This window comes from Alligator sinensis, unplaced genomic scaffold, assembly GCF_000455745.1.
Source record: "Alligator sinensis unplaced genomic scaffold, ASM45574v1 scaffold510_1, whole genome shotgun sequence".
Taxonomy (NCBI): domain Eukaryota; kingdom Metazoa; phylum Chordata; order Crocodylia; family Alligatoridae; genus Alligator; species Alligator sinensis.
This window is the reverse complement of record NW_005842052.1, coordinates 1,610,221-1,622,262: the sequence shown is the minus strand read 5'-3', so window position 1 is coordinate 1,622,262 and position 12,042 is coordinate 1,610,221. Positions and strand designations below refer to the sequence as shown.

The window sequence follows — 12,042 nt, the reverse complement described above, 5'->3', positions numbered from 1 at the left end:
TTTCCTGCGCGGGTCCCATACCCCTGCCACCTCTACAGAGAAGGTTGCTTGCCTTTATCTTCAAGCTGGGGACAGCTACAGACCTGCCAGCCAGTGGCAAGGTGGATTAAAAGCAGGACCATAAGCACAAAGAGACTGTTAGGAACAAAGAAAACTAATAATTTACCCATTGGAGTTGAACCAGATTCTATCCCACCCCTTACGTGTGTAAGTGGCCGTAGTCAACTAGGTGAGACTATTGCCCACTGCGTCAAACCCTGAAAAATAGTTCATGCAAAAGATGTGTGGGTCCCCTGCTTTTTTGTGTGCGACTCAGTCTTCAGGGTCAGATGAGTGTGTTGTTTGAACCCAAAAGCTTGCTTAATAAATATTCTCCAAATATTTGGGTTGGTCTAATAAAAGATATCAGATTCGCCCAAGGAACCTTTTCTGCCTATGTACAAACACTGATGCACTCATAGATTTTCAGGACTGGATCAGGAGAGAATTAAATCACGTGTTGATGCATAAGTCCGCTCATGTGCCTAATAGCTGGAATAGGACCTGGCCCTTGGAGATCTGCCACTGATGTAGGTGATTTTGCTGTAACATCGCTCCTCTTCCTGGAACGCTGTATGACACCTCTGGGCCAAGCCAAGGAGAGCTGCCAAGACGCATGTGCCAAATCCTGGATATGAGCATGCATCCAAGCCTGCTCTCAGACTTAGTCCTGATTATTTCCATTTGCTCAGGACTTCTCCAAAGCAGTTATATTGCCCAATTTTCAGGATTTGGTGCATGCAGAAAAAAAAGATACGGCAGGAGGCTGTGTGGATGTACCCTCAGCTGAGACTGCAGCTGGGATCTAATGCAATGCTCACAGGGTAAATGATGTGATACGACCTGAGCTGGTTAACAATGAAGGGAAGTTTTATGGGCAAGGGGAACCATGTTCGGAAGAGATTTCTGCTGCTGGGGAAGCCCAAGTATGTTTGCCCAAGCTCAGACTCTCCTGCAAGGACATAACCCAAGAGACCTGACGCACCTCATAGTCGATGTCCAGGTGATCCGAGTCCCCCTTGGTTCGGAAATGCTGAGTGTGCTTGTCTACCGTGAAGTTCACCTGCTTGTTGAATCGCTCAATCAGAACAGAGTGCCAATGCTGGTCGTCCAGGAGGCTGCCCAGGGTGACGGACATGTGGCTGTTGCTGAAACGCAGCTTGGCATCTCCTGGAGGGGCAGAGACAGGCAGAGGACACTGTCATGAGTCCAGGGATATTGAATGGAAGCGCTTAAGGCTCAATAGTGCTCATCGTTTATGTGCTACCAAACAGCCTTTTACACTCACCCCCCAATAAACCAGACCCAGCATAAAACCCAGGTTGGATTTTTGGTAGCTACTTCATTTTTTATTTTATTTTATTTATTTATTTATTTTTTTTGAGAGGAGAAGGTGCGTTGCAAACTTCTTGATCAGGAACAAGAAGGGGACTGCCCCAGGATCCTGCACGCACTGCCCTCTACACCACTGCTAGGAAAATCACCGTGTAGCCTGTTTCTTGGCCTGGACGGGCATTTGAGAACCTAACATTTTAACAGCTCAGTCCAGACTGCATAACAATCTGCTGCCCTTCAGCGTAGCAGATTACCCTGACATTTCAGTTCTTACTGCTCACTTTTTGCATTTTGGCAAACAAAATAGACCTAAGCCTCTGCAGTAAAAACACAACAACCCAAGCAATGGCTATGAACACGAGTATTTTCAGCAAGGTAATTCCAATGCATCTAAACAAAAACAGATCCTTAGATAGGGCCAGATTTCAGTCTTCACTGCACTGGAAAATACCTGTACTAACGCTACCAACATGAGTAAAGTAACCCCACTTCACCTAAAAACTCCAATGATAGAAGAATCAAGCTCAGCTCTCAAAGAGCTAAATCCTCTTCTATTTCCCCACTAGCCACATGCCTTAATACTTCAGAGTTTCCATGGCAATGGAACGATGCACATTCCAAAATGATTAATTACACTGCCTATAAATTCAAATCTGTGCCTCCAAATACACCTGATCCTGACGTACACATTCATAAAATTTGTGATGGCTGAAATCCAGATTCCAATCTTGCAGCACAGATGCATTGCTGAATGAAATATTTTATCTTTGAGACTCAGCAATCAGGTAACTACTCACCAAAAAAAATCAAATACAAATCAAACAAAATATATAACTATGGTGTCAAGTCCCTATCCCAAGGTAAAAACCTGAGGGTGCAGACAGGCAATTCTTGGTCACCAGTATAGTTTGAATTGCTTTTGCATTGATTTGGTCACCTGCGTAGTTTGCACTGATTTTGTTCACAGATGTCAACTGCACTAGGGTCTGCGAGATAATCAGCTTGTCTTAGAGTAGCAGTCTGCCATTATAATACCTTGACTGTAGGTGGCAGAGAAACAGGTCATCATTTTCCCGAAAAGTCATTCCCAAAAAGTCAGCTGCAGTTAACTAGAGCTGGGGGGCACACACTACGTCCACTGATGTCACTCAAAACTACATGGTGACTACCGTTTTCCCAACGTGAAATTTCACAGTGACAGAGTGCAATGACTTTCACTAAGCTAAGTCTGTATATTAATAGTAATATAAGGTTGTATTCCACTCTTACACTGGCATAAAATCAGATTATACCAGTATAAACATGTTGGGTGTCTGTATTTTGAGTATCCTCTGAAGGATGAGAAGACACCAATGGTACCGGAGAATCCAGCATTCACAGCTCCATCGTGAAATGGCTACTAGCATGTGCAATGCCTTTTTAAATAAAAACCAACAGAAATGCAGGATGATCCCTTCTACTCTTAAAATACAAAACAAGTTTACATAAAAAATCCCAAGGAGCTGTGGAAAATTGTTATTGGCACTTCACACAAACACAATTAAGCATGAAGGGAGAAACACAGAAGGACTTATTAACAACTTCTGTTTTAGTACTTTCAGTTGGTCCCGAGTGATGACTGAGTGCTAATGCCTACAGACATAAACAGAGGATGCCGCTTCATTTCTCACTGGCTTTGTCTGCACGAGGGAGTTTTAGTAATATGTCCCCTCTTTCTACTTTGCCAACTGAAACTGGAAGCTACAGAGGACAACAGGCACCATCAGCTTCTAGCACTATCGAGTAAATGCATCGGGGGGAAATAAACAACTGCTGACCTTATTGCTACCTTCAGGAGTAGTGGTGATGGGAAATTTAGAACAATAAAACCCAAAGCAGAAGGTAGTTAGCTGTATTAGTCTGAAGTCAGACAGGAGAGCATGTTCACACTAGGTCTTTAGGCCCCTCTAATGGTTGGTTTGAATGGGAGGTTTGTTATAGTTGCTGCTTTCGGTTAACGGGTATTGTTCAGCCGGCATGTGCTCATGCTTTTAGCTGGCAAAGTCCATACTGACATCCCACCAAAGAGATCATCATCCTAGAGGCACCTCTTTTTCCTCTGAGAGAGAGACAGCACAGGTGAAATTGTCCAACACGCTGCCAAAGACAATTGTTTAACCGCAAGCGTTAAAAAAACCCACGAATACCCAACTATTACTTGGCACCACTGGGTTGTTCAAGCAAAAATTGAAACAGTGAGCCAGAAAGAGAGATTGAAAATTAGGGAAATCTCTCTCTTATCTATAGATGCCCCTGTGTAGAACTGCCCACAAGTTTTGACTTCTGCTAGTTAAAGGAAAGTCCATTTATCTTCTATTCTTGCTCCTATACTGCACAGAGGAAGACCATTCACACTGGTGATCTGCTTTGCAGCGCATAATACCCCCTTATGGGCAATGCTATACTTCTTCCAGCCAAATGAAGATGTATAGCAGGTATCCACTAAAGAGGAACCGAGCCAAAGTTTCTCTTATGCCTGCACCCTTCATGAGCATGCAATGATAGGGTCTCTTCTTTTCCTGGTTCTAACCAAACCCTAGAAGCAAACATACTGCAATACACTAAAAAAGGTCCCAGCAGGCTTTTCCTATTTGGATAACTACTACAGTATCAGTTGGGTTTCCTAGACACTGCCCTAATAAAAATAACTGGCAACTAAGCCAAGAAATAAAATACAACTCTCAACACAACAATATTAGAAAACACAAACAGGTCTTACCCAGGTTAATATGTAAGGAGAGTTTCCCTTTCTGCAACTCCAGAGTAATGTAGTCTCCACGCTGTCCTTCTCCATGGAATAGGACTCCATCTCCCTGCATGCTCTTGAACTTCAGGGAAACCACATCTTTGAAGGTGCTCATCAGTTTTTGATTGAATCTGTACAGTAAGGAACTCCTGCCATCGAAATCTGCTATATCCGATTCTAGGTGGGAGGTGGAAAAGAAGATGGTTTGACAAAGGAGAACTTTAATGGTGCAATAATGTTAAAGTCTTCCTTGATTTCACTGGAAGTTAAGGGGATACAACACCTAAGAAAACTAAGAACTGCCATCAGACATCACACTCATGGCCTTCCAAATAATTGTTTTTTCCATCAGCTTTCATCCCATTTTGGATACCAAACGTGTCCAAGACGAGCTCATTGGACTCTTGTAGTTTTCTTTCCTTTACCTGCCGTAGAGCTTTTGTATGCTTCCATTTCTCCACTTCTTCAACCCTATCAGACTCCCAACACCACCAGGAGCGTATCCCTTTTCATGATTGTTGTTTTTTGTTCTAAGCCTTCTCAAGACATTAGTCACTGTTATGTATAAACAATCTTAGTTCTTGTGCCCCATTCAACAGTTCCTATAAGTTCTTATATAGAGATAGATAGATAGATAGATAGATAGATAGATATAGAGATGTAAGTCCTATATGGAGATACTCAAATGGCATCACCATCAATCAACCATTGCATTCAAATAGGTATCATATTACCCCAACCTAAATGGTGGTTTCAAATCACCTTATCTATCATGCTGTCACAAGCTAATTGTTGGCTGAGTCATTCTAGTTCTAGCTCAAACGGCTTCAAAGGGATTTCAGTGGCACTTAAGGTATCTAACCCGATTTTGTATCCTTGAAAATCCCGTTGTTAGATACTTAGGTCATTGCAAATCTGTCCCATGATGACCAAAACCAATCTGTCATTTCAGTAACTACAGTTAATACTTCTGTTGCTCAATAAAGTTGCTTTAAGTGCAAATCCAAAAAAGCTGGTTTTATTTAACATATTAGATGCATTTAACATTCAATTTCAAATTAAATTTAAATTAAATTTCAAACCAGAAAGTTAAAACTGCTGGTTCTGCACATTTTTAATTGACTTCTAATCCCCTTTCAAATGCAAGTTGGCACAAATCCTGAGAAAACAAAAACATTATCCTATAATATCAAAAATAATGAATGTCTCTTTCTGACACAAAGATGATTTTTTTTTTAAATTAAGAAAATGTTTTTGAAAAAATCTTGGTCTAATAAAAGATGTCATCTCTACTACGAGTCCTGATTGCCTGGACATAACGATGTAAATGTTCAGAATCTGAATTAAGTGCATGTTTACCTGTAAAGGTATTTGAATAGCTGTAAGAGTATATTGTGTACTTTCCTGCTTATCAAAAAGTACCAAAGGATTTATATGTTTGCAAATCAATCCACCTACGCATCACGAAGACACTATTTGGAATTATGTTGACATTATTTAACTATTATTGCAATCTATGTTGTCTCCTCTTTACAGAAGATAAACACGAGTGTTTCTGAACTACCTCCCAACATTTTAAAAGGCCTGCCTTTAAAAATTATTATAAGTTGAAAATAAAATAGAAATCAAGGATTTGTTCTCATGGAAACCAACAGAGATGCCTTCTGGATGTCAAAACAACACGATTTATATAAATGTAGAACAACAGGCATTCAGATAAATGCTTCATACTGTGCACATAGAACTCAAAATGTCTGCTTTATGAGAAATGTTGACATTGTAAGCCATATTAAAAAAAAACAACTCATGAAACAGAAAATCCAGGTTTTATACAAATTCTATTTCAGAATTTTAACATCTGGTTTAGGGAACTCAAAATTTTATTTTTCAAAGAGGATTGAAGCCTGAAAGCTGGCCTCTTGTTTCCGCCAACTAAACAAACTGGTCTGACAAAAGTCATCACTTTATTTCTTCTCTCATATCCCTGGGGCATCATGGCTGCAACATCACCACCCCTACAAAATTTGATTTAAACTTTTAAGGGAAGAGGCTGGTACTGACTCGAAGTTTTGTGCCTTATTACACCAGTTTGATACTTTGACACTTGGTGTCAAACTCTATCATTACACTACAAACAGAAGATGTGTTTCTCTAGGAATACACTACTCAAGCAGTACAAAGTACAACCCTTACCGATTTTAAGACAGAATTAAAATAAACTATTCAGCCTTCATGTCACGGATGACATTTGAGTAGGCACCGAGAATATTATGCACTACAACTGCAGAGGCACCATGAAATAATGCAAAATAAATACAAAGTAGAAAAATACATGTCAACACTACGAATGACTGTTTTGATTTCTTTTTTAAACAAATGTTTCCCCACACTAATTCCTACTGAAATCAGCTTTCCACGAAGAACAATTTTATTGAATTAATATTTTCAAATTAACACTGCATTCATGAACATTTTCCCACCATCTCTAATCATAAATGATGAGCACAGAACAGACATGAGTCTGGATCATCCAAAAGATATCAATGAAGCAGAAGATCTATTGTGTATCCTACCATAACCTTGTACCGCACTTCACAGCGAGTATAGAAAGAAACAACGACACTGCTTAAGTGTCAGGGTTTCTGATGAATAAAGGGTATTCAGACAGACATCCCAAGTTTTAAACACTTGTCATGCCTCTCACCTTTTTAAGGATCATACATTAGTCACTGCCTGCACTAGGTAATGGCATTATCCACTATTTGCAGTTTCTCCCTAGTGTCGGCATTGGCAAAGCACAGTAGCAAAAAAAGTGAGTCCAGTGAAACTTTGCCTCAGTGATGAAATAACCGAAGACTTTTTGGGAATAAAGAATGAAAGACAAACATGACTTATAAATGCTAATGCTCTGACATGCAGAAGTCATTAGTGGCAGTCTGCATGACAGCAAATCACTGGCTTACCATTTACACATAACAAGATGCACAGAAACTCTGCAGGGACTCTAAAAACCCATTTGAAGATTATTTGAAGACTCCCTTTCATCTCCAATGAATACATGATAAGGTCTATCCCCAACAAAAGAGGGCTTGCAACCTCATCATCTTGCAGAAGCATCTACAAAGCATTCACCACATAAGGACGGGCAGATGAACAATTTTACCCTTCCTTTGGTGACTTCACCAAACCCTTTCAAATACAGACTACAGCAGTTCTCAATAGTCTCATCTCCTGGCTGGCTTCACTGGTTTTCCTCTTCCTCCAACATTTTTGCTAAACCAGTTGGCTCCACACACTTCAGGAGAGAAAGGGTCTGTAGGACAGACATGCCTCCTCCCTCATTCCCTTTGAGGTTTCCTTGCTCGCAGGTCAAACAATGAATTTATCTGAACACTACCCTAACCCCGTGCTCTGATACCATGCTTCATCCCCGTCACCAGTAGAGCTCCATCTCTTAAGGAGCAATAATTTGGCCATTTGTCTTTGTTCACTGCTAGGAACACTTCCGAGCAATCCTGCAATCCCCATCTTACTTCATGGGCTGTTCTCTTTGATGCATTAATTTTATCTCGGTGCAAAGGAATGAAAATAAAGGAAGAAAAAAGCATTAAAAGAAAAGGGTATGGCAAAGGGCTTGTATTGTAATTGCCTCCAAAAACACAATATTCCATTGTATTCCCAGCAGCTCTGTCTGCTGAAAATGAGAAAACAGACCCTTGAACTACAGGAACCGTCACTCCCAAGGAAAAGAGGAGGCTCACATCCCACTACCATTTCTCTCATGGCTTCCCGGCCTGTTAGCTGAATTTGTTGCTCATCTTGCCGATGCCTTTTTGCTATTACCCATTTTGTAGAATTTGATCAGTGTTGTCAATGCAACCATAAATCTTATCCTATGAAATACTTGGGTCAGCAGGATTTCCCTACGTTAAACGCAGGATTCCCCTACGTTAAACTAATACGCCTTTTCTCAAATATACCGATACCCCTATTTTCCTCTCAATATCCCAAACAATCAGCTTACCATTTGTCTACATGTCTCCTGCCACAACTCCAGCCGTTTGTTATAACCACACAACTCTTAAGGATTTAGTAACAGTATGTCCATGAGAGTTTACATGATAATCCCCAAAGCATTGAAATTTCCATTTAACTTGTGACATTTCCTATGTAGGCTGGAAACTTTACAGCAGTTTTCAGAACTGGGTCATTTCTTCATTATGGTGCTGAGGATGCTGGGTAAAAATGTCTCTTCATCTATTTTTAGATAACAGGAGGAGAAATTTCTTTGCATTAAAGTTTGTGTGCATGTGTGTGTTTGAAGAGAAGAAAGCATCTGAAGTTGCAAAGAGATGCTGTATTTGTCTCGAGAAAAAGCATTTTGTCTCATGATGACCCTATAGATGTTACAAGACGAGTGTCCCACCCTGAGTCCTGACAAAGTATGTGAAATGTCATGGGGTGCACCTGTAAAGTTTTTGAGGGTCATCCCCTAATAACCTGGCCCAGCTGGGTGCTTTCATTGGTCACCTACAGGTGGAAGAGAAGCACTGGACCTTGCAAGGGCTATGTGTGTAAACCACTGTCATTCTTGTTTAATCTGGGTCAAAACTTGAGACAATCAGGACTGGGTCAAATGTGATGTCTGTTTACAGCTTTTATGTATTATTTATTAATTCTAACCTGATTTTGCAGCCCTCTGAAAGCGGTAAAACAGGTACCATTGAGAGGAGGACGTGAGCACGTTCTTGAGTTTCCACAGCTCCAGTGATTTAAGCCTAATTTATTTTCCAGAGATCAATCTCTCTCTCTCTCGATAGATAGATAGATAGATATAGATAGATCTCCATCTATAAATATCTATATAGGTGTGCATATATATATATATATAGAGAGAGAGAGACAGAGAGAGAGAGAGAGAGAGAGAGAGAGCGAGAGCGCAAGAGAGCTGTATCTATATCTATCTATATAAACCTCACTGTATGATATTTTAAAGGACCAGCAATAATCAGCATCCTGAGTGCTCACAGTATTTAAAAGGACATAAAAAAAAGGATCCTTAGCTATATTTAAAATGTATGATAAGTGGTTTACTTGTTAGATGTAGACTTATCTGTGCAAATTTCATAATGCTAAAAACATACTCGGTAATAATAATTACGAAGGCACACTGGTCACCATTAAAAAGACCAGCATGATGCATTAATAGGACAGCTCTCAGAATCAAGTGCTAATTTTTAATTAATATTGGCTCATCAGGGACAGCCACTGTCCATTTCACTTCTATGTAATATTTGTTTTCAGCCCTGGTAAAATGGCATTGTCTAAGCACTGGCCATTTTATTTATTGATATATTAGCTTTATATGCTGGCATTCTCAGAAAAGGTTCTGGGCAGTTTACAATAAGATAGACAGACAGACACAAAGATGGAAAACAAAACAAAACAAATTAAATCTAAATATTAAAATAAGTACAACAAAACAACCCCCTAAAAATAAAATCAAAATTTCAAAGCAATCCGCACCCGAATACTCCCCTGCTTCTGAGCAAAGACAATGTCTCCCTTAGGTCAATCCAACCTTGCTTCCCAAGCTATATTCGGTACCACCAGAAAAGAAAACAATCTTCTCCCACCATAATCTCTCCGATCCCTACCCATTACCACTCCCCTGTTTCAGGGCCAGGGGGCTCTCCTCAACCCTCTGCTCTCCCTCCAAGAGCAGCTATACATCCATCTCTCAAAAGTGTGTCTGTCCTCTAACTTCACTCATCATTCCCTTCTCTCCCAATGGAAATACATACTTTAATTAGCTAGAACGATGGAATAATAGATAGAATGATAGAGCGAAAGATGGAACAATAGAACGATAGATAGATAGACCAAGTAATACAGTAAAACACCCCTTTCTCCATCTCTGACCCCGCTGAAGGGCAACGCCAAATGATCTAGAATTACTGCGTCCTCCAATTTATGGCCTACACAGTGGTCACCATTGAAATAAGACCTTTGCCAGCAGCTACAATAAAAAAGACTTGGTCCTGGAAGCTCTTCAAAATGTGAAGCATGGAGCTCAAGCTCAGCATAAAGGTGCAAGAAGAGTGATGCTCTTCAGATTAGCTAACTATGCTCTTGATACAGCCTCTAAGGAGCAATGACTCTCAAGCCACTTGTGTAGTTGCTCTCCTTTTTCTCTTAACCATGGAGGGGGTCAAAAAGAAGCAGAGGGAAGGAGAGATGCCCTGACAAACCACAGGCCTAATGGGACTCTCACAAGGTACATGCTCCCTTCCCTGGCTGCACTCCTAAGCCATGAGGTGGAAGTGAATTGGCAGCCCCGTTAGTGCAAGATGAGCCCCGTGTTTCCTATTCACCTGGTTGCCCTGTATCCTCTGCCTATGAGCTAGACACCCAAAACTTATTAAAATTAAGTAGAAAGTTTCCTACTGACTTCAGTGGGTCTGGGAACAGACCCTTGAGTCTTGTGCACCTTGACGATTCCTTCAGGGTAGAGAGGTCAAACTCACCAAGGACTGTGGGCTAGATCCTGACTTCCTGGGCTTCTTGCAGGCTATATCTGGGGCCATGTCCATTGAGGTCCACACCCTTGAGCTTCCAGGAATGGTTACACCACTTGGATCTGGCCTGTTTCACACCCCTGCTTTACACCATTTTGGCAATAAAAGGGGCCTTAGTGGAATTCAGCATCAGTCCTTTAAGTCACAGCCCCTTCCCACTGCAAGATTAATGCGAGTGAAAATGAGGCCTCGTATGGGCAACATGTTTTGCCTATAAGATGAAGCCCGCAGTGGCACTTTAAATGCAGTATCACCTTGTGCATGGGATAGTAAATAATTCTGGTATTTTAGAAACTACAGCTGGCACCTGTTGGCAATTTTAAGATTTTAGGATGACTGCTAAAGAGTGAAAACATCACATACATCCTGGGAAATCCAGGGGATTTCTCTCTTTTAGAAGCCCCATACAACAGGCTATTAACAACACCACTGCTGAATAAGGTCAGTGATGGGGAACATCAAAGACAGTTTTAAAATGTGTGGGTGGAAAGCATATGAAAACATCTAGTACATTAGGAAGGGCAGAGATTTATATGCATGGGGAAATGGTGGAGAAGCCATGGGGAGAGGAGCAGGCATAGGCCAAAAGGGAGGTGAAGCTGTCCAGAGACATGAAAAAAGCCACCAGAGATGGTCTGAGGGAAGTGAGAAGAGGACAGATTAAGACTACAAGGGCAGTGGGCTTTGATTTCATAGATTTCATAGACATCAGGGCTGGAAGGGACCTCGGAAGATCGTCGAGTCCAGCACCCCTGCCCAAAGGGTAGGAAGTCAGCTGGGGTCATAGGATCCCAGCAAGATAAGCATCCAGTTTCATCTTGAAGGTGTTCAATGAAGGCGCTTGAACCTCCTCCGGTGGCAGGCTGTTCCAGACCTTGGGGGCTCGGACAGTAAAGAAGTTCTTCCTTATGTCCAGCCTGAAATGATCTTGAAGTAGTTTGTGACCATTTGACCTCGTCATCCCTTGGGGCGCTCTGGTGAACAAACGTTCCCCCAGATGCTGGTGGTCACCCCTGATAAACTTGTAGGTGGCCATCAGATCACCCCTGAGCCTGCGCTTTTCCAGGCTAAAGAGCCCCAGGGCTCTCAGCCTGTCATCGTAGGGTCTGCTTCCCTGACCTCTGATCATGCGCGTGGCTCTTCTCTGGACTCTCTCAAGCTTCTCCACATCCTTTTTGAATTGTGGAGCCCAGAACTGGACACAGTACTCCAGCTGCGGCCTCACTAAGGCCGAGTAGAGGGGGAGAATGACGTCCCAGGATTTGCTTGAGAAGCATCGATGGGTGCAAGCCAGCGTTTTGGTCG

General features: G+C 41.6%; 1 protein-coding gene across 1 annotated transcript in view; it reads right to left on the bottom strand.

Annotated features, from left to right (window-relative positions):
* CNTNAP5 (contactin associated protein like 5) overlaps positions 1-12,042 on the bottom strand; it is a 446,813-nt gene that overhangs the window by 204,634 nt on the left and 230,137 nt on the right. The window contains exons 5-6 of the mRNA XM_025203314.1: positions 4,133-4,336; positions 1,025-1,209 (exon numbers count right to left, since the gene is read on the bottom strand). Coding sequence (XP_025059099.1) covers positions 1,025-1,209; positions 4,133-4,336 — 389 coding nt within the window. The remainder of the gene's footprint in view (positions 1-1,024; positions 1,210-4,132; positions 4,337-12,042) is intronic.